At 34.4% G+C, this 22,202-nt stretch overlaps 4 protein-coding genes across 6 annotated transcripts; 3 read left to right on the top strand and 1 right to left on the bottom strand.

Annotated features, from left to right (window-relative positions):
* Positions 1–944: 944 nt before the first annotated feature.
* LOC140818167 (transcription factor DIVARICATA-like) lies at positions 945–2,703 on the top strand. The gene is made up of 2 exons (XM_073178058.1): positions 945–1,952; positions 2,029–2,703. Exons 1-2 carry the CDS (start codon positions 1,534–1,536, stop codon positions 2,489–2,491), a joined length of 882 nt encoding a protein of 293 aa, XP_073034159.1. The 5' UTR covers positions 945–1,533; the 3' UTR covers positions 2,492–2,703.
* A 7,193-nt stretch (positions 2,704–9,896) lies between these two features.
* Positions 9,897–11,459, top strand: LOC140818160 (uncharacterized acetyltransferase At3g50280-like). The gene has a single exon (XM_073178044.1). The coding sequence runs from the start codon at positions 9,938–9,940 to the stop codon at positions 11,360–11,362; it is 1,425 nt and encodes a 474-aa protein (XP_073034145.1). The 5' UTR covers positions 9,897–9,937; the 3' UTR covers positions 11,363–11,459.
* Positions 11,460–12,831: 1,372 nt separating this feature from the next.
* Positions 12,832–17,374, bottom strand: LOC140818156 (sulfoquinovosyl transferase SQD2-like). Its single transcript, XM_073178030.1, has 11 exons — positions 17,029–17,374; positions 16,010–16,076; positions 15,030–15,100; positions 14,729–14,846; positions 14,539–14,612; positions 14,398–14,453; positions 14,230–14,313; positions 13,966–14,053; positions 13,814–13,891; positions 13,638–13,694; positions 12,832–13,481 (listed from the first exon to the last, which is right to left on the bottom strand). Exons 1-11 carry the CDS (start codon positions 17,145–17,147, stop codon positions 12,986–12,988), a joined length of 1,308 nt encoding a protein of 435 aa, XP_073034131.1. The 5' UTR covers positions 17,148–17,374; the 3' UTR covers positions 12,832–12,985.
* A 1,848-nt stretch (positions 17,375–19,222) lies between these two features.
* Positions 19,223–21,954, top strand: LOC140818138 (protein FLUORESCENT IN BLUE LIGHT, chloroplastic-like). 3 transcript variants are annotated; one of them, XM_073178009.1, is made up of 4 exons: positions 19,223–19,505; positions 20,584–20,752; positions 21,073–21,393; positions 21,525–21,954. In XM_073178009.1, exons 1-4 carry the CDS (start codon positions 19,284–19,286, stop codon positions 21,725–21,727), a joined length of 915 nt encoding a protein of 304 aa, XP_073034110.1. In that variant the 5' UTR covers positions 19,223–19,283; the 3' UTR covers positions 21,728–21,954. The 3 variants fall into 3 exon arrangements, with proteins under 3 accessions (XP_073034110.1, XP_073034101.1, XP_073034118.1); XM_073178000.1 differs by having other exon boundaries at positions 20,539–20,752; XM_073178017.1 differs by having other exon boundaries at positions 20,539–20,752; positions 21,073–21,448; positions 21,525–21,663.
* The last annotated feature ends 248 nt before the right edge of the window (positions 21,955–22,202 follow it).

Genomic DNA, 22,202 nt, shown 5'->3' with positions numbered 1-22,202 from the left:
TTTAATGTACGTTATACTGAGGAAGAACCCGTTATATATGACCCGACCCACTTGAGTATAATATAGAAAGTAAAATTTATAATTTTTAAAGATATTATATTTATTTATTATTATTATTTTACAAAAATCAACTATATATATATATATATATATATATATATATATATATATATTTCATGTTTAAAATAAGATTGTTCATAATACACAAATAGAACAGGCATCTTGGCATGAAAATTAACAGATTTGTTGGCAAAAACTTATGTTAGACGGTCTCACGGGTCGTATTTTGTGAGACAGATATCTTATTTTGAGTCACCCATGAAGAAGTATTACTTTTTATGCTAAGAGTATTACTTTTTATTGTGAAAAGCGGTACGGTTGATTCGTCTCACAGATAAAGATTTTCGAGACCGTCTCACAAGATACCTAATCCAGATTGTTTGCTAAATGATAAGTTCTTTGTATAGATCCCTTTTTTTTAATTATATTTCATATTTACAAAACAAAATAATAGAAAGAGAAATGAATACAAAAATCTCTTTAATTTGTAATTGGTATGAAAGTTAGATTGGAAATACAATGTATGTATTATATTTTTATGTTTTTGGAAAAAATTATAGTCTATTGAGTATGTTATATCATCTCAATATATTAGATTTTTTAATTCTTAATAAAAAAAAGTATTTAAATTTTTTAAAAATATAATATTTTTTGACTACAAGAAATATAATGTTTTGAATCATAATATAATGCGGTAATATTTACACAGAGCGAAAACATATTTTTTTAAAATCACAAAATAATTTAAATATTTTTATATGTTTTTCTAAACAAATTTTATATATATATATAAAAAAAGCCCCACACCACAGTCCACACCCAACAGGCTTCTACCATCCAATCATTGATAAGCACCCTTCATATGTCAGTCTCCATCTCTTCTTTTATAACACAAATTTTCTGCGTTGTTCTACTCTAAACCATCGTTCCCTCTACTCTTAACATACAACTTACAAGTACGAATATAATTTGAACATTGATTCACTTCTTCGAACCCAGTAATCAGCTTCGAATACTTTAAACGAAAGAAACAACCATTTTTCGTGATTTTGATTTTAACTCGTGAAGAATTTTTCCCTGTTTAATGGAGTTTTAATCTGTGAATACTGTAGTTTTGTCCATCACATGACGGCTCTATACTGTTTTCTGTCACAGGTTCACTGTATCTTTCTTCACTTTGTCCTCTTCCTTTGTCCGCCTATTGTATTTTCTGCATCCACATTTTTTCAACAGTTTCTTGAAATTTTCCTTGGGCACAGGAAAGTCGAGTGGCCTTTCCAAGATTCCTCACCATGTGTGTGAAAAAAAAAGTAGTATTCAGATTCCTATTTTTTGACTTAATGCACTAGCTAGCAAATCTCCACTTATCTATATCTACTCTTGTATTGGCTGCAAATTCCTTTGCTTCAATTCCAGGTGGGATTTTTTGTTTTAGGAAATTCAACTCACTAGGTGGTGAGATACGTACAGACAATGAATAGAGAAACGCTGCAGCCATGGATCAGGACATCAGACTGGTTGTTCGAGGAAAATAAGGTGATGACGAAATGGACACCCGAGGAAAATAAAAGATTTGAAAATGCACTGGCGTTCTTCGATAAAGATACCCCGGACAGGTGGTACAATGTGGCGGCCATGATTCCTGGAAAGACGGTAAGTGATGTGATGAACCAGTATAGAGAATTGGTAGAGGATGTTAGTGATATAGAAGCAGGGCTAATCCCAATTCCAGGTTACGCGAACAACACTTTCACCTTGGAGTGGGTGAGTAGTCACCCCTGTCAGGGATTGAAACCATCGCATGATCCAGGCGGGAAACGGAGCTCTTCGATTCTTCGGGGTTCGAATCACGAACGGAAAAAAGGGGTGCCCTGGACCGAGGAGGAACACAGGTGACTAAATTGATTTTACTTTTCTTGATTTTTGATTTCTTCTTGTAAGACCTTACTTATTTTTTCAAGGCGTCAGGCAATTTCTGTTGGGCCTGAAAAAGTACGGGAAAGGGGATTGGAGGAACATTTCGCGCAACTTCGTGACAACGAGGACCCCGACTCAGGTCGCGAGTCATGCTCAGAAGTACTTTATCAGGCAGGTTTCCGGGGGCAAAGACAAGAGAAGATCGAGCATACATGATATCACGACTCTGAATTTCATCGAAACCGATTCTTCTTCTCCTGATAAAGATCTAAACAGGCCTGATTCGCCGCATAAATCAGCCTTAGTCTTGAAATCCCAACAAAACCCAGACGAAATCACAGGTTTTGTGCCGGAAATGTACGAGTCTAATGTTCTGCAAGATCCAGAGTCGATGATGGGCTTCGTTCCTGGAAACAGCGGCTTGATCATCACTCATTTACCTGGGAATTCTTCATTTGGATTCAACCTTTATAATAGTGCAACTTTCCAGGTGCAACGAGCGCACCAAAATTGATATTTACAGCCCTGAAAAGCTGATTTTGCTAGGAGACTTAACTAGTACTCCATACATGTCATGTCAGCAAGATTTCATCAACCTTGGATTATAAGGAAATTATGGTTTTAATTTTCAGCTGTTCACGATGAGAAATTGTCAGTCAACTTACGAATGTAAATATTATCAGCAAAAAATAAATCAAAACCGAAACATAACTTCCCCCGGTTGAACTTAGATTCTTACTCTCTGGTTGTCCTATGATTCCAACTTGACCGAATGTAATCTTTTCCATGATTTGATGATTAAAACAAACGCAAGCATCTCATGCTCTGATCCTACTATCTTTACTTTGTTACATTTCTTCGATCGAATCTCTCTGTCTCCGTGCTTTTGGGCGGGTTTTGAATCACATTTATGATAAAAATTAACCAATGGGTGAGTCTAACCCGGGATCAAATCTAGTGTTCGATGTGTTCTGACAATCCACATGCACAATATCTTTCATAGAATATTGATACTGATAAGTAATTCTCCAAGCATTTCGACCGTATTTTTTTCCTTCAAGTGTATTTAAAATTTGAATTTTTTTCATTTATTCTAGTTGATTTAATGGTCATGGAAATTATATGTAAAAACATATTGCTTGAAATTCAAACAATTCTTGAATTTAAAAATACAAGTGACACCTAAGTCCTCCGAGAGGATATAGTTTTTTACTTTTTTTTTTTTGTATTGGATAAAATGAGGGTGTAAGATTTGTCTACATCTAATCTAATTATGTAAGATTTGAACCCAAAGTTTGAGGTCTCACTCTTACCACAATGGCAAAAAATCCTTGGCCCGAAGAGAGAGTTAACATCTTAAAAAGTTGGGAGAACTAATAGTCATTTAACCTTTAGATATGAATCTAAAGAGGGAAGTCAAACCCCATTATTCCTGATCTCCCAATAATAAGGGCTCCGAACCAAATTATAAGTCAAACGGCATTCGTAGATTGCATGCTCTTATTTGCTATTTTTCCCGCGACAAAAACTTGTGTATGATGGTCTCACGGATTGTATTTGTGAAACAGATCTTTTACTTGGGGCATCCATGAAAAAATATTACTTTTTATGCTAAGAGTATTACTTTTTATTTTGAATATCAGTAGGATTGAACAATCTCAAAGATTAAGATCCGTGATACGGACTCACAAGAGACTCGCTCTTTTTTCCCACACTACTTTCTTTTCTTATTTGCTAACTAATGGTAATAACTCTAGGATTGATCCTAACAAGAAACCTATAAAAATTTATTACAAATTTTAGAACAAAGAAGACAATCATAAAATTTGAAATCTATCTCTATTTGATCGGACACAATCAAAACTAAATCTTGAAGTTCTTATTTACTGTTTTAGCTCCCACCGCAGCCACTAGGAACATGAGCAAAATTCTCATGAAAACGACCTCTTTCGGGAAATGACAAACCAACCCCACTCTCTATTTTTCTTTTTCCAAATGGAGCCCCCCCTCCTTTTTTTTCCTTGCAAGTTGCCCCATTTGAAGAACTTTACTACTTTATTCTTAATGATCATGATATTCCCCCTTAAGTATATTTAGACCATATACCTTATCTTACAACCTAAAATAATTTTATGTCTGTGATCTTTATTCTTATTCTCACTAGATTCTCGTACCCTTTTTTTCAACTCGCATTTTCTAATACCATGGAACATCATAAATTTTTGATGGTTTGCATGCTAAGCAGTGGCGGAGCCAGAAACATAGTTCTGTCTGAGTTAGAATTTTAAACTCTAAAATCTTTTAATATTTTAAATTGATCTACCCGGGCTAATATCATATCATTTCAAAATTATACAAGATCTACACATAAAATTTTGTAAAAAAAAAAATTGGGTCAGCCCAGGTAAATGTTCATGTGACTCCGCCACTCATGCTAAGTTGCATGAAATAAGCTATTTTTACAATCAATCAAAACTAAATCCACACAAATATACATACTTTTTTTAAAACAAAAAATCTATAATTTTGCACAACACGTTGAAGAACTGAAAAGTAATATTAATTTCATGTGAAAGAAAGAAAGAAAAAAAAAAAGAGGGATGAGAGAATTAAGGGATGGCCGACTAAATCCTTGTGGCATAAAGTAATACTTGTCTATGGTGCTTTCCTTGTATGGCCCACCAAAATATGCACACGAATAAATTTAGTGGAAGCTTGTGAAACATATCTAAGGAAAGGTAGAATAGAAAGAACATGCAAAATCATGTATTATCGTTAACATGAAAAATGACTCTTTCTTTAAAGGTGAAATCAAGATTCATATATTTATACGTGTCAACTTTGGGAAGTTTGACTTGATGAGCAAAATAAAGATATATATTTGTGCAGTTAAATTCACACCTAGAGATGTAATCGAGTCGAGTCGAGCCACTCAGCAATATCGAGTTGGTGGAGTGGATGACGTTTTCATCGGTACAATTTATCTGATTAACGTGATTTACATATTATTGCGTTAGTTCAAAATTCGAAATATAGACGTTGTGAGTTCTAAAAATAGAAGTGAATCACCATAGTGCATGTTTTTGTTCCATACATTGCGTGGAACTGAATCGATTATTATCGTTTACAATTATTGCGAATAAATGAGGAGATCATTATGACACCTCACACGGCCCACAAACAATTAAACGGACAGTGAAAATTTCAATTATGTAAATCCGGCCCATATGCACAGAAATATGGATCATTTAGAGTCCACCCGGTTTGGGCCCATTTGGTTTTAATCTAGTTTTATATACAATATCGAGGAAGCACGTAATATTTAATATAATATATGAATATTATGTATTTTATATGCTTTATTTATCAAGTCTTCCTTTTGTTATGATATTTTTAAAATTAAGTATTAGATTATATTTAGTAAGATGATTTTTCTATAATTATGAAAATTTAAGCAGATTATATTTAAAATAAATCAAAGTATAAATAAATAATAGTTTAATAAACAAAACAAGATATTTTTCATTTTCTAAAGAGTCAAATTCAATTTTAAAAAAAAAAATATTTACACTAAAGCCAAAGATGTTGGGAAATTTGGAATTTTTTTTTAGAAAAAAAGTACACCAAAAACTAGTCAGAGAAGGACGACGGCATGTTGAAATTCTTAGGTTTCCTGGAAATGATCACAAATTTTGTTAATTGATATTATAAAAATCTTTATTATGGGAAATTCATTCACTCATAAAGAAATTAAATTCAAATTGATTTATCTTCCGTGAGAAATATTAAAAAATGCTATAAAAATATTTTTCAACTCTATGTATAAAAAATCAGGCATATTTATCCCATTTGCAAAAGATTTCACTTCTAATTTTTTAAAATATAGGATTTTAAAACATCATTAATTTTATATACGAGGTTATCTAATTTTCAGATTTGATCAAATAGACTAAAATAAATAATTATTCCACGTCCAAAATGCATCTAAGGCTAGCATTCAAACAAAAGGGTTAATTCTTTTATCACGTCTCCTCCACGTTCCCTTTTATTCTGTCTTTCTTTCCACAAAAAATAAAAAAATTAAATAAATTTCACCCTCGACTCGTGAGATCATCTTGTGATAGACATATATTCGATCCGATTTATTAAAATATCACTTTTATGTTAAAATTAATTTTTGATATCAAAAATATTATTTTTTATCAGTTATGTTATGAAATAATATTGTATAATATATGATTATTTGAGTGAAAGATATTATTAGTTTTTATATCAAATGTATAATTTTCTACTGTAAGCATAGATTGAACCGACTCGTCTCACATTTTTATATCTCATAAGTCGTAGCACATGACACATACTCTTTTGTTTACTATTCGTAGTCTCGAAAATATTTTTAAAATAAAATCAATTTCTTAAAAAAATTTCAACTACAACTCAAAAGATTTTTTTTTTCAAAAAACATTGGGATCATTTTTAAATTTCAAAATAGAGTAGTAATTAAATTTCCTGCCGTTTTCAAAATTTGTTTTTCACAGGATGTGACAAGGAAATTGTCAATTTGAATACTCCCGTGGAATGGACTGTTATCGAGTGAGGTTCAATGTGCCTGACTAATTTATTCCAAGTTTGATTATTTAAGATTACATCAAACGTACTTTAGTTTAAAAGCAGCCACTCAAAATTGGTTTTTCTCTTACATTCCAACAAAACAAAACAAAACAAAACAAAAAATGTGTTTAATTGATTCACATTTTTCTTTGATATATAATAGTACAATACAATGTTTTTCATCGAACTTTTTGTCTTTGTAGACATTCTAAATTCGACCATTCAATTGATGTATGAGTTTTGTGTTAGATTAGTGTATATTGCATATTTTCCATGTAATAATATATATATTTTGTTAGAGAAATTGCTAATAATAAAATTGTGGAAGTAAACTTGTAAAGACAAAACAGTAACGAAATAAGTATATTGTAGACAATATGAATATTGTGTATATAAAAATAAAACCAAACAGATACATATAATAAGTACAAGTTTTTTTAAAACAGATTCGTCACCTTTGTACATGTTTCGAGGATTTAACCGGACGACTGATTTTCAGAATACAACGGACAGCCTTGTAGTGATGTTGAGGATTTAAACGGACGACTGTTTTTCAGAATACAACGGACAGACTTGTAGTGATGTTGCACAAATCACCACACTGTCGGACAAAAGATTATCTGAACTTTATCCATGGAACACGCAGAAACATAAGCAGTATGCGCAGGGAGCAAGCAGGAGGCAAAATGCAGGAACGAGGGTGAAAGTGGATTTCTTGTTTGTTTTCAAGCTTGACAAATCCTCTATTTATACAAGCTGATAGCATCCATACAAAAAACCAAATGTTGTCATCAATAGGACAGCCGAAACACCAACAACCAGTAAGATGAAACACAAACATTCATATATGAAAGATCGCGTCGCGATCACCTACTTCATCGACTCATATAGCAACTCCAAATGTTGTTTCAGGTCTCTGTTAGTCGGAGACTTGCTGGATCAAAGATGGTTGCACGTAATACATAATAACATATTACGTGTTGTTACACCTCATTTTCTATAGCACACTATGATGTATGTACTCGGAACTATATTCATTGTATCTAAATCTTGGACAATAATATAATACATGAACACGAAGACTAGCTACCTTATCCGCAAAACACAGCCTTTTCAACCAAAACCACACAAAAACACTGAACCAACTGTGGTGTTGTGTGTTACGCACCTAAATTTGTCGGATTCGCAAGTTGGGTTTTTTTTTTCCCTCCATTCTTTGGACAATAAACACATAGGCCATCTCCCTCTCGCCTTTCTTTTCACAAACTTAATCATGGCCATATATCGAGGTTGTGACAACCTAGATATGGCCCAAAACACTTTATTACTTAGATATACTTCCACATAATCGGGTGTGTTTAGGAATCGGTCGGGCTTAAATAATGTTATTAAATGATTAATATCATTGTTAAATTTTATAATTATATAATTAAAAAAAATTGCGGTCTCACGAATTTTTATATATGAGACGGGTCAACCCTAACGATATTCACAATAAAAAGTAATAAACTTGTCATGAAACGTAATATTTTTTCATGGATGACTTAATAAGAGATATGTCTCACAAAATACGATACATGAAACCATATCACACAAGTTTTTGTCATTAAAAAAAGTCATGATATATGATCATATATAATATAAAAAATTTATTTTAAAAAACCGATAATAATTCGGTTGGTATCTCTCTCCGCCATAATGGGACTGAAATCATTAATTTAATAATGGTAATGAAGCCCCTTGTAATCAGTAGGTACATGAACGAAGACATTGTTTTTTTAATAGTGACGTCACCTTGAGGAGAGGAGGATACATCCTATCACTATCCATTATTAATATAATTATATATAATATTAATAACCACTTATAATATTTGGATCGATATATTTTTATTTAAGCAAAAACTTGTGTATGACGATCTCACGAATCGTATTTTATAAGACATATATCTTATTTGGGTCATCCATAAAATAATATTATTTTTTATGCTAATTGTATTATTTTTTATTGTGAATATCGGTAGGGTTGACCCGTTATACAGATAAAAATTCGTGAGACTGTCTCACAAGAGACCTATTCTTTTACTTATTCGATTCGACTTATCACTTACACAAATCAACTCTCATGGTGAATTGATAGTTTTCATCTAAATCAATAACGAATCAAATTAATGTAATGAATATATATATTAAACCAAGAAAATAATATTAGATAATGGTCGCAATTATCTAGAAATTTAAGAACGAGTCGTGAATAAGAGATGAGGTTATGGACAAAAATGGCAATGTAGTTGTGTTTCACGTGCTAATTTACGAGTCTTCCACTAATACGACAGCCTCCTCGTCCGTAAAACCATGGACGGCACCAAGGATTCCATATTTCCAGACGTGTTTATAACCATATTTCTTGAAATACGTCGCTATTACAACTTTTTTTAATAAAAAAGAAAAAAAAAGGAAACTAAACCTAAGAAAGAAAGAAATAATGTCAAATGTGAATAATTTTCAAATGTCCGGACGTCTAAATTGTCCGGAAGTCTTAAGTCGTCCACACATGTAAACTCAAAACGTGGATCCCGCGGCCCACCACTCGACACCAAATCGACTCTTTCATGGCCCATTAAGATCACTGCTCTCACTTTTTTCCGACACGTTATTATTTGTATTATCGTTTACCTCATTAATTTTTTAAAAATTTAAAGAATAAGTTTTGTGAAACAATGCATATTTTATACTGAAAAATAATATTTTTATAAAAAAAAATATTAATTAAATTTCGTGAGTTCAATCTAAAGTTTTAAAAACAGTCGGAGTGCTGCCGGACCGCTGGCTTATTAAATCCATAGCTTGTGAAACTTGCTTTCTCTTTTTGTTTTTGTTTTGCTTCGGACCGGGGTTTCTGGATATGAATAAACATCTGATGAACGAGTCACTCTTGCCATCGTATGCATGTGAGCGCAACATTTGCCCATAATTTATACCTTGATGGGTTTTTCAAGGGACATATAAGACATGGATCGTAGGTTGTGGGAATTGAATTTTTCATGTTACATGTAACTTGTCTCAAAGGGTGTCTAGATATGGATTCTGATAATAGACCTAAGGTAGAAAAAATGTAATGGGCAAAGGTTGCATAGAATGATAGAAATAACAATGGGTAGCTGACAAGTGTCCACCACTTCCATGTGAGAGGTACGTGAGTGATGTGATACCCACCTTTTTATCCAAAACCCCCAATCAATCAATCAATCGCTCTTAACTACCAAGGTGCATGAACATTTCTCCTATATATATTCTCAGTTGTAACGAACAATTCGTAAACTTGTCAAGAAAACCCAAGAATATTAATCATGCCCTCTTCTTCCATGGTAATTGTCTCCAAACAAACTGTGTATCCTCAAAACAACTCCGCCGTCGAATCTCTGAAGCTCTCCGTATCTGATCTTCCCATGCTTTCATGTCAATATATTCAGAAAGGCGTTTTACTTCCAGCTCCGCTGCTTTCCTCGGCTTCTCTTATCTCTTTTTTCAAGCTTTCACTGTCTAAAACCCTCTCTCACTTCCCACCACTCGCGGGCAGGCTCGGCACCGACGATGCCACCGGCCATGTGTATATTCTTTGCAACAACGCTGGTGTAGATCTTTACCATGCCAAGGCGTCGCACCTCTCTTCCACGACATTGATTCCTCCGCCCGACCAGGACATACCCGCCGCGTACCGGAGGTTCTTCCAGCTCGACGACACTCTTAGCTACGCAGGCCATCATAAGCCACTTGTTACTATTCAGATCACGGAACTAGCCGATGCCGTTTTCGTCGGATGCACCATGAATCACGCCGTGGTCGACGGCACGTCCTTCTGGAACTTCTTCAACACCTTCGCGGAAATCGCGAGAGGTGAGAGTAAGATCTCGAGGGCGCCCGACTTCTGCCGTGACACCGTTTTTGATTCCCCAGCTGTGCTGCGGTTCCCCGCCGGGGGACCGTCGGTTACATTTTCCGGCGACGAGCCTCTACGGGAGAAGATCTTCCATTTCAGCAGAGAAGCGATCCTAAGACTGAAATCTAGGGCTAACAATGCTAATCCTACTCAAAAGCCTCAAGTTTCCTCGGCGGAGATTATGAGCAAACAAAGTAACGACAATTGGGCAGTTGCACATAACCGCAAAAGTAACGGAAAGTTAACGTCCGTCATGGAAGCCAACCTGCCAACGGCTGAGATCTCATCGTTCCAGTCCCTATGCGCCCAGCTGTGGAGATCCGTGACACGCGCCAGAAACCTCGCCCCCACCAAAACGACAACATTCCGAATGGCGGTGAACTGCAGACATCGGATCGAACCGCGGCTCGCCCCACTATATTTCGGAAACGCAATCCAAAGCATACCAACCGTTGCCACATCCGGCGAGCTGTTAGCCAACGACTTGAGCTGGGGAGCTGATCAGCTGCACGATAACGTAGTGGCCCACGACGACGCTACAGTCCGGCGGGGTGTGAAGGACTGGGAGAGCAATCCGAGACTGTTCCCGCTAGGGAATTTCGACGGTGCGATGATCACCATGGGAAGCTCCCCCAGGTTTCCGATGTACGACAATGATTTCGGGTGGGGGCGGCCGTTGGCAGTGAGAAGCGGTAAGGCTAATAAATTCGACGGTAAGATCTCGGCTTTTCCGGGGAGAGAAGGAAATGGGAGCGTTGATCTTGAGGTTGTTCTTGCGCCGGAGACCATGGCTGGACTGGAGAATGATTTGGAATTTATGCAATATGTTTCCTAAATCAAACATTGGTTTCCATTATCAATTAAGAATCCCGACTAAATACTAGGATCCATGCATGTTTTCAATAAAATTTAACCAAACACCATCGTAGGAATTCCAGAGCAACTGTGGCAAAATAGTTATTAATAATATAAACTAAATTTGTCACGAAACATGAAGAGAGTTTTTTTTTTTTTTTTTTTTTTTGTACATTTTAAAGATTAAAACAAACGAGTGAGTTTCATATGAGATCGTCTCACGGATTTTAATCTGTGAGACGGGTCAACTTTATCCATATTAACAATAAAAATAATACTTTTAGCATAAAAAGTAATATTTTTTTTATGGATGATCCATATAATAGATCAATTTCATAAATACGACCGTGAAACCGTCTCACACAAATTTTTGACCAAAACAATATCTTATAAAATTAGACAAGGAATATTACATTACTAGTAAAGATACACACGTTGTATATGTTATTATTATTTTTAATTTAATCAAATAATACTAAATAATTAACATCAAATTATTATCAATTTAAAAGAATTGTTTGGTTTAAAAGGACAGTTTGTTTAGAATTTTTTTATGTAAAATATAGAGTGATTTGAGAAGATTTTTACTAAGATAAGATGGATAATTATGAAATTACATATTTTGAACTCTTTTAAAATAATTACTTTAAATGCTAACTCTTAATTATATAATAACATAGACATAACATTTGTTTGTGGAAGAGCGTATGAATAATATTTAAGCAGTTGGTATTTGGGTAATAATGCTTAAAAGGTTCCATTTTAATTACAATTATCTATTTCTTTCCTTATGACATAATAATTAATATTTAATCATTCAATCCATTAACCTCACTTCCGGTCTGCCCATAATTTACTCATTTTGCTCATATACTTGTTATTTAGGCTCCCCATTTTAAAATTAAACAGTTTACAATTAACTCACAATTCACCATCCTATTCATGGCGCTACATTCTGTCAAATGTTGAATTACACGATCACACAATCATCCAAACATAAAGTAGGTGAACACAGAGTCATATGACCAGGTGCCGGGTAGCCTTTTTCAATATTTTCACGCAGAAAGTGCAGAGTTATATGGTCACAAATCCTGTTATTCTTACCAATACTTTCTCGATCGAGTTTGACACATGATGCAATTATCCCGATTGAGTAACATGTAGACTATTATGTCTAGCCAAACAAAAAGATATACCCGAGACACACTTCTTAGTTGGCTCCGAAGTTTCCTATCACCGTTGAAAAAAAATAGGACAAAACTTGAAATGTATCTTCAGACTCATGTTTGAAAAGACTCGTACTTTTGAAAGCATGATAGATAAATTAATTTCTATTTTAACTTTTTTCCCCCGTGGAAAACAATGCCACGCATTTTTCTGCTGAAGGAAAAAACAAAGATAAGAAAAACATAGGCACATGCAAAAAAAGGAAAAAAAAAAAAATATATATATATATATATATATATATATATATATATACAATCAAACTTTAACTTCATCTGTTCACACATAAATCAATACACAGGCTAATAACAAAACAGACAATTCTTCAGGCCAATCACTAAATACATCTTATCTTTCAAATCCCACAAACAATCCAGCATTACATTTCGAGAGGTTCCTGCACATGAAAAATACATCGGAACAACCAAAAGAAGGGCCTCAAGAACTCAGCCCTTTTCTTCCTCCAAAACCAAATAGCAGCATTATACTGTTCATTACGTATCTTGCGAGTCGCTGCCCTCCAATCATATTTCTCCATTTCCGCACGCGCCGCTTTTCCTATGGTTTCTCTAAGTTCTTGGTCGTGCAGAAGAGGTTTTACTTTGCTCAAGCAGTCATCTAAATCTCCAGGATTAAAGAGATAGCCAGTTTTACCCTGTTGATCTTCAGAGATGATGTCTGGGATTCCTCCTGCACGAGCAGCAACAACAGGAAGTCCAGAAGACATTGCCTCCATAACAACTTGTCCGAGTGTCTCAGATTCTGAAGGCATGATAAATATATCTCCACAGGCGTATGCCTGTGAGAGCTCTTCTCCTTGTAACATACCAGTGAATACTGCTGGCATGCCGGAAAACATCTTCTCTAGTTCCTCCCTGCCCAAAAAGAAACAAAGCAAGACGAGTTTATTTGGTGGCAGTGATAGAACCTACCAGGCACATTTTTTGTGAAATTTCTATTCGCCCTTACACATAGACTAAAGTTTTCAGGCACCTCAATTAATAGATAATATGAACCAAATAAAATGTCACCTGTATGGACCATCTCCAACAAAAGCTATTCGAGCATCTGGAAGTCTTTCCATGACCCTGTTCAGGATTTGCCATCTCACCAGTAAGTGCTTGATAAACATTGCTCTCAAGTGTATATTTATGTCAATATGGCATTCTACAAATATAGTTTCTCCATTTGGATAAATGAAAAAGACCTTTTGAGAAAATCTAAGCTCTTCTCAAGTCCAAGTCGTCCCACATGAACTATCAATGGTCTGTCCGGCTCTCCCTTGCTGATGTTGGAATGGGTATTGTCAAAAAAACTAGGGAAATCGTATTTCAAGATGATTTGATTAGAGTTTCTTACCTTAAACGTTCTCTCATTTCATGAGAATGGAACCGGGGATGGAAGCTCTCAGAATCAACACCCTTATTCCAGAGCCGTATCCTGTTAGCTGAAATTTTGCAAAATGACCAAGACACAGTTTCAAGAACGGTCCACTGGCACGAAAGTTACACTATTTTATTACCAAAATAGATGGACATATGCAGAAATTGGGTGATAAAGATTATAGAAGTTTTGAAACTGCAGCGGAGACTAATCAACAAGATTCAAGACATAAAACTTCACCTGCTGTCACCTTAGCATCTTCTAAATCCTTTCCAATGGCAGTAGAAGGGACAATGGTAAGATCAGCAGCTCTATGCAAAAATTCTGTCCACAGATAACTCAATCTTCAATGTGTTATCCTAAAAAAATAAAAACTCAAATTCAAGAGCATGATTACAAATGACATACTTATAACTAACCACATCGGCTCAACAAGCCAACTGAAGGTATATCTAGGTATGTATCTGCAAAATAGCAATATAGCATCAGCACCATATCCAAACATGATTTATTTGAGGAAAAAAATGTGAACTGGGAGTTCAGACGTACAGAGGAACGTGAGTGTGATACGACATCACTAGTGGTACACTTAACATTTTTGCGATAAAGAGAGCTCCAAACACCTACAAAAGATGCAAATACGTCAATGAAGAAACCCAAGCTAATACTTATGTTCCCATGTTTTGTGAGTGGTAGCAGAAAAAGTAATAAGGACACAGATTAGTTAGATACACCATACCATGATACCGGGTGACGATGCATGTATAATGTCAGGCTTGAATTGTGCAACTGCAGAGATTATCCTGGGGCTAAGTGCTAGTGATAGGGGTACCTTTTGGTAACAGGGACAAGGGAAGCTGTAAAGAGAATTCAAAACCACGATTCCATCAGAACAAGACAGTGCATATTGACAGAAGCAAAAGGATACAGATTTTGTAACTTGAAACCATGGTCCTTCTACAAGATTTTTTCGGGTTAAGAAAAAACACATGAAGTGCAATGTCTTTGATTCAACATTAGACCAAAATACCAGCACTAACCTTCTTGAACCAATCAATTGTGCTCCATAAAATTCCTGTGGCACTCCTTCGTGAGTTGTTACAACCATGACCTGAATCCCACATCCAAAGACTACCTTTCAGAGATAAAATGACCGGAATACAAAAAAATGCTAATGCTTTCAATTGTTACGCTCTTAAGAAATATTTCTAAATGAGGTCATTGTGATAACAAAGACATGAACGAAATAAATTATTTTGGTTCAAGTGAGAAAAAAAAAAGGAATTTAGGAATCAAACCCAAGAAAGAAACGAAAATCCCAACAATTTACTGAAGGCCCGTATAAATATTTTTAACGACTTAAAGACAACTGCCACGATACTAAGCTCAAATCATGGAAGCAAGAATCAACTAAACTATCAATCAAAGATCAGATTTTACCAAGATTTGAATTGTTTTGGAAACTAGTCCTTTGAAAAACAAAAGCCATAACTCGAGATAAGTTTGAAATTTGAATGTTTACAAGACTTGAAGAATAATTAACAAGAGTTAGAGAAAACTCGCAATTTTTATTGATATTTTAAAAAACAAGTTTGTGCATGCTAACAATTCAAAACGGACTTAAAACAAAGTTTAAGTTAGCACAAAAAATGGCCTACAAAAAAAAATATGAAATTAAATGTTGAGGTCCAGAATAGATATAATCAGGCTCCTAATAAAATTTACTAAAATGATTAAACTCATAACCAAGGAACTTTGATTCATGGTTAGGATTGGGACACATCGGGATCACAGACACACACACACACACAAAAAGAGAGAAAAAAACTTTAAATGGAACAGTTTTCTACCATGAAATGGGAAATAAAGTTGTGTTTCATGATTTGAATGATCATTGTCCACCAAATGAAATCATGTAGCATAAACCTAGTATTATTGTGCAGCCTCATAAAGCAAAACATAAACAGTCGTGAATATCTCTAATTTACAAGTGTAAACAACTATCAGTGTGAAAATTTACCTCGTCTCCCATCTCCCGTAGATATTTAATAAAATTTTGGAACCTGTTTTTGTATCCAGAGACATAACTGCGTATAATTCCAAAATATTTGAAGTCAACGAATGAAGATTTATCTGAATGTAGAAGGACAAATCATGCAAAAGGAGTGCATGGGTACTCGAATAATGCAAAATAGAATAATTAATAAAATCAAAAACTGAAATTGAATAACTTGAATATTTGATGGTCCTTGAGTAGATTAACTCGAAGAGATATTGAGCAGCAGATAATAATCTTGATTAAGCTGATTGAAGCAAATGGCAAATGTAGGTAACAGCTAGGGACAAATATAACATAGAGAAATACAATCATACAAAGAATAAGTTAAAATATTTCAAAACAACATACATAAGGGACAATACACAAACAATGTTAATCCCTGTCTTAGATGAGTGAAAATGATGCACACCAATTAAAATTGATTGCTTTTAAAGTCATGATTTAAAATGACTAGCCATATTTCATCACGGACTATCAAATAGTGTATCATGGAATCACAGTTATAAGCTAGTTTGATAGGTATAAAAACCAAAAAACAGAGAAGAAACAACAAAAAATGAGGCGGTCTTTTTGCACATGCCAATGCCAGCTTGCAGCAAATACCTTGAGCAATAGAGACAACAACTTTGCTTTTCAATTCTAACAGGAATCATAAAAGGAAACTTTTACACTATTGGTTACAGACTACAACTTCAATGATTTATGATCTATTCAAACATAAATTTGAAATTCGTGTACAAGCAAATTTGTTAGTCCAATTTAATAGATATTGTGATCTTATAATTTGCATCAAGATACTACATCTAGACTTGTACGATACCAAGTACATGACCGCAAAATCATCAGTTCAATTCCCTACCAAAGACGGATCAACCACCAGAAATTAAATGCCAAAAAAGAAGATCCCAAAATCTTGCCAACGAAATACACATGAAGTGCACAAAATGAAATGGAGCAAATGCTCAGAATTAAACACTCACGCAAAGGGAGATGGCTCCACAAAAAGAGCAATACGCCTAGTCTTGGAAATCATCTCAGATTCAAACATTGGAGGAGGGTTCTCCTCCTCATCTTCCCTTTGCTCGGTAATAATGGTCATTTGAATTTTCCACTTTTTGTACCCTACAAGCTGCAAAAATAGAGTCTTTAACCAATTAAACTAATGGGTTTTCTAATTCTTGATGCCCAAGAGCAAGAAACAGTTTGACTCAAAATTAAATGAGAGAGCTGTGAGGGGAAAACAAAAGGAGAGGTGCTGCTTTGATGAGTTGCTATTAGTGTGTAAAATGTGCTCAAATCAAATAAAGACAGCCTTTTGTCCTGGGTCTTGGGTCTATTATGATTCTTTTGGATCAGTGGCGTACAATTGCGGAGTTGGAAGATAGAGAAGATGGGCCACGGAAGCGATGGATCTGTCCAACTGGATATTCTTCTTCAAGAAAGGTGGCGGGGAATAATTGGAGGATGACAAAGTATATGCCATCTCAGATATAAATAAATAAATAAATATATAGTATATGCCCTCTCTGATATAAATTATATAATACATATATTTTGGTGTCTGGTCTGTTTTTATAATTATATATATTAATAAAATGTTAAAATTTTAATGAAAGTTATATATAGATCAATGGATAGAGTTATTGTTTATTGGGGTTTAGTTTATAAGTTCAATTTTATTTAGGTAATTTTTTTTACTCTTTTAATTTTCAATTTATTTTTAAATTTATATATCAAAATTTCAGTGTAGTCCCTCATTATTTCTTAAAATTATATTTCGTTCCTAATTTAAATATAAATCAAATGAATTATAAAAAAAATATTATACAAGCATGTAACGTGTGCGTCGGTGCACTAATATCAAGTAACACTTAGGGACGAAATAGACACATAAATAGACACAATTAATAGACGATTTAGTGTGTGCTTTTTTAGTGTAGAGTGAGTTTGTCACTATTCACGAACCTTGTCTCAAAACTTGAGACTCAGGTGTATTGTTTTGTTATCCATTGCAGGTGTCGATATAATATTAAATCTCGATATTTTTCATCAACTTGTTCATTCGTAATTAATATAACATTAAAATTTTAAAATAATTTACCATCGAATTTTTTTTTAAAAAATGTTTTTAAAATTTTAAAAAAAGCGATGTTCCGAACACATGATATTTTCTTTCGATTACTAAGATTTTATACTAAAACAGTGACTTTGGACATTATTTCTGTCTCTTTTGATGTCTCACTTCATTATATATTATCCATCTTATACTGTGGTGGCCCAAAAAAAAAATAAAAAATAAAGCTGGCCAAAGCTGTGGTTGAGCAAAGAGTATGAGAGGTAAGTAACTCAATATATTTCAGATGGTAATCTATACTATATTATTAAGTATCAAATAGTCGCATTTTGAGAGTTTACATGATGTGAGTTTTTAGGCTAATTCAAAATAAATCAATTTTTTTATTAGATTATGTCGTCACAGAGAAATATTTTAAGTATTATTTGATATAAAAAATATTTACTGAGATATTTATAGATTAATGATTATATAAGATTTACTAAGATAATTTGACCTTTTAGATAAATTAGTGATAACTTGGAGAAAAAAATCGAAAATAAATAAAGATATGCAAAAAATTATTAATAAAGTCACACTAGCGAAAAAAAAAAAAAACTAACAAATATCATGAAGGGTTTAAATGTAAAATTAAAAATTTAATGTCATATTGACATATCAAAATTAGAGTTAGACTTTACGATTAAATTTTTTTTAGCACCCAATAATGCATTTATGGATGGAGACGCAACGCAGTCATTAATTTGGTGAGTGAAATCAAGACTCATAATTGGGCCTGATAAGATGGGTTGACTTTATTCCATCTAAGCCCATGGGCTTGTTTATTTATTCAAACCCATCCCGGAGTAATAAGGAAACTCTCTGGCATATGGGCCCTTAAAAGCTTTAGCCCACATTGGGTTGTTTAGTAAACAGTTGTCCCAATTGAGTTTTTTTAAGCCCAAATTGGGTTGGAAATACAGATTTGTAATAATATACATATATTACAATTACAATAATTTATGTTTTTTTTAATAATCTAAAATATTTTTTTAAAAAAGAAATAAAATAAAATTACATAAATGTGAAATTAATTTCAAATATAATAATAGTAATAATCATTGATGTTGAGCCGTAAGAGCAGAAAGCTGGGAGAGCGTAGAAAGCAGAAGATAACGAAAGATGATGTTGCTGAAGGAAGGGCTCCTGGCCTGTTGCCCTAATCACCCTCGAATTTTCTCCAGGTTTTCTTCATCTTCTGGAGCGCTGAAACCTCTCCTTCCCTGTTCTTCTTTCACCTGTGCAACAACCCGTTTCACTGCCACTTGTTGTACCAGTCATGCTAGATATGTGTGTAAATGCAAGGGTTCTCTGCAGGAAATGCTCTCCGCTGTAGATTCCAAGGTAATTTTTTTATGAGATGAAGATTTCCCTGTTGAATTTCGGTCGACGGGCTTGCGGAAAATTGAATCTCAGGTGAATCGTGGAATTTGTGTTATTCGTCTCCGGTTAATCTGGTAATGGTCGAAGTTTTGTTCGTTAAGTGATCTAAGAGCTGCAACGTCTTTCCCATCGGGTTTCATTTTGCTTCATGGCCTGCTGCGAAATTCGTTTTGGTTTGGGCCTCGCGTAGTTTTATTAGCTTTCGATTTTTTGTGTTCATGGAGTTGTCAGATTGTTGATTATATAAGGGCGTAGTTGATTTTTACTTTTATGAGGATGGAGAAGGTGATTACCATCCAATTATCCAAATAGACTTGAAGTATACTGGCCTGTAGACTAGGATGTGATTTCATTCTAGATTGTTGGTTTTTACATGAATGCTTCTCTGAATTATATAACTAGAGATATTCTCCCAGAACTGAATTTATATTGTGGACTCAAAAGAATATCCAGAAAATTGAATAATTTGTATAATTTATCTTGGAGATGATGAGTGATTGTCAGTGCTGTGGTCGCATATAAAAACTGTAATCTTAAGAATCCAAAAAAAAAACTTGTGCTGATTTAAAAAGCATAATTTAGTATCACTGTTGCTGTTTCCTAGATTTTATTGTGAATCAAGTGCTAAACTAGTTCTCTTTCGGTAAATACTCATTATTCGGCTATCAAGTCTGAATGCAAGTTTGTTTCATTGCGTCAAATGCATTACAGAATAAGAACCTTTATAATTTCTGGTGCATGTAGTTTCTTTCATTCCTGTTTCGATTTTTGTTCTGCTTTCTCTGATGCTCTTCTCCATTAGTTATCCAATCCAACCAAGAGAGAGAGAGACTTGACATTGCGACTTTTATTCGAATCAAAGTTTTCAGATTATTATTAACATAGTTGTACCTTATGAGACATGCTTCAATATCTGAATGTAGATTTTGGTTTCATTTTCCCTCAATCTGTGTCTTTATTTTGGATTCTTTAGTTTTATCTCGATTTTATCTAGGATGGGTCATATCTAGCTTGCATTTTGTTATGCTCTCATTGGCAGGCAACTTCACCATCCAGACTCCCAGCTACGGCTCTCTTAGTTGTAAATGGATTAATGTTTGCCAAACCTTTTGAAGCACTCGCAGAAACATGTGAAGCTAACAATTCAGTTTTCAGTATGAATATGCCATTGTTGCTTTTTGTTGCTCTTATAGGTGCCACTGTCGGAGGTAATGTATAAGTTCCTTCGTAGTTCTTCTTCTTAATATTCTTATTTCTTTTAATTTTTTGTTCATACTTTTAGGGATGCTCTTTGAATTCCTTAAAAGCAAGGTTTTGATCTTCCTGCTTGGATCTAGTTGATGATATTCTGTCTCATTTGTAAGATTTGAAACCAATGCTGGTTTAGAGAATTCTTAGTTTGCAACATATGAGCAGTTCGAATTTTGGAAAACCTGAACATTTTCTACCATGCTTGTTCGTGCTTATTATTCTTGGTTCTAGTTAGTTTAACCAAGGGTTTGGTTGATGTTAACGCACCATGATGCAGGACTACTTGCACGGCAGCGGAGAGGAGAATTGAGGCGGCTTAATGAGCAGCTGCGCCAGATCAATGCAGCTTTAAGAAGGCAAGCTAAGATTGAATCTTATGCTCCCAGTTTGAGTTATGTTCCAGTTAGTGGAAGAATACCAGAAAATGAAATAATTGTTGATGAGAGAAAGCAAGATCTAATTTCTCGTCTGAAAAATGGGAAAAATTTTCTTCGCAATCAAGATCTAGAGAACGCGTTTTTCGAGTTTAAATCGGCACTTGAGCTTGCTCAGAAGCTAGAAGATCCTATCGAGGAAAAGAAAGCTGCAAGGGGCTTAGGTACTCATGCTTTGCACGTATTTTTGTACTTCTCAGTAATATTGGTTCCTTAAAAGTAAGATTCCTATCGATACTCTGTGTAATTGAATGTCTCGTTTGTTTTGTGACTAATTAAATTAATATACGTCTAGGAGCATCTCTTCAAAGGCAAGGCAAATTCCGTGATGCCATCAAATATCACTTGATGGTTCTCGAAATTTCACAAAGAGAAGGAGAGGAATCTGGAAATACCGAAGCTTATGGAGCTATAGCTGATTGTTACACCGAACTTGGGGATCTGGAACGAGCTGCTAAATACTATGACCAGTATATTGCAAGGTTACAATCTGACTGATCTTTCTCTTTCCAGAATACCTCCGTCATAGTGGTTGAGGTTGCCATGTTTTAGTAGGGTTCATTTACATGGTATGGGGATGATAAATTTAGGGCAGAGCTAAATCTTTTGTATTTATATATTCAAGATTGCGGGATTTTGTGGGAATTTTGAGTACAAGTAATCTTGTAGGTATTTTGAATCATTCTATGATTGTGAATACTGTTGATCCACTAAGCGGCTTGGTATATTCTATGCTACTCTCATAGTTATTAAAAGTGTGCGCCAAGACAACATGCCCAACCAGACGCAACATTTGAAACAAGCGCGCATAAAGTGTGTGCATCTGCCTAGGTGTGAGACATCCGAGAGGCGCAGAAGCATGTGCTTTAAAGAAGTGGACTAATATTTTGTAAGTAAATAAAAATTAACTCGAGTTCAACATGTCTTATATGCAAACTTTTAATGTCATCTTCCCTCTATGACGATGATACAG

Source organism: Primulina eburnea, chromosome 2, assembly GCF_022965805.1.
Source record: "Primulina eburnea isolate SZY01 chromosome 2, ASM2296580v1, whole genome shotgun sequence".
Taxonomy (NCBI): Eukaryota; Viridiplantae; Streptophyta; class Magnoliopsida; order Lamiales; family Gesneriaceae; genus Primulina; species Primulina eburnea.
Note: the sequence above shows the minus strand (reverse complement) of the source record. Positions and strands in the feature narration are given on the sequence as shown.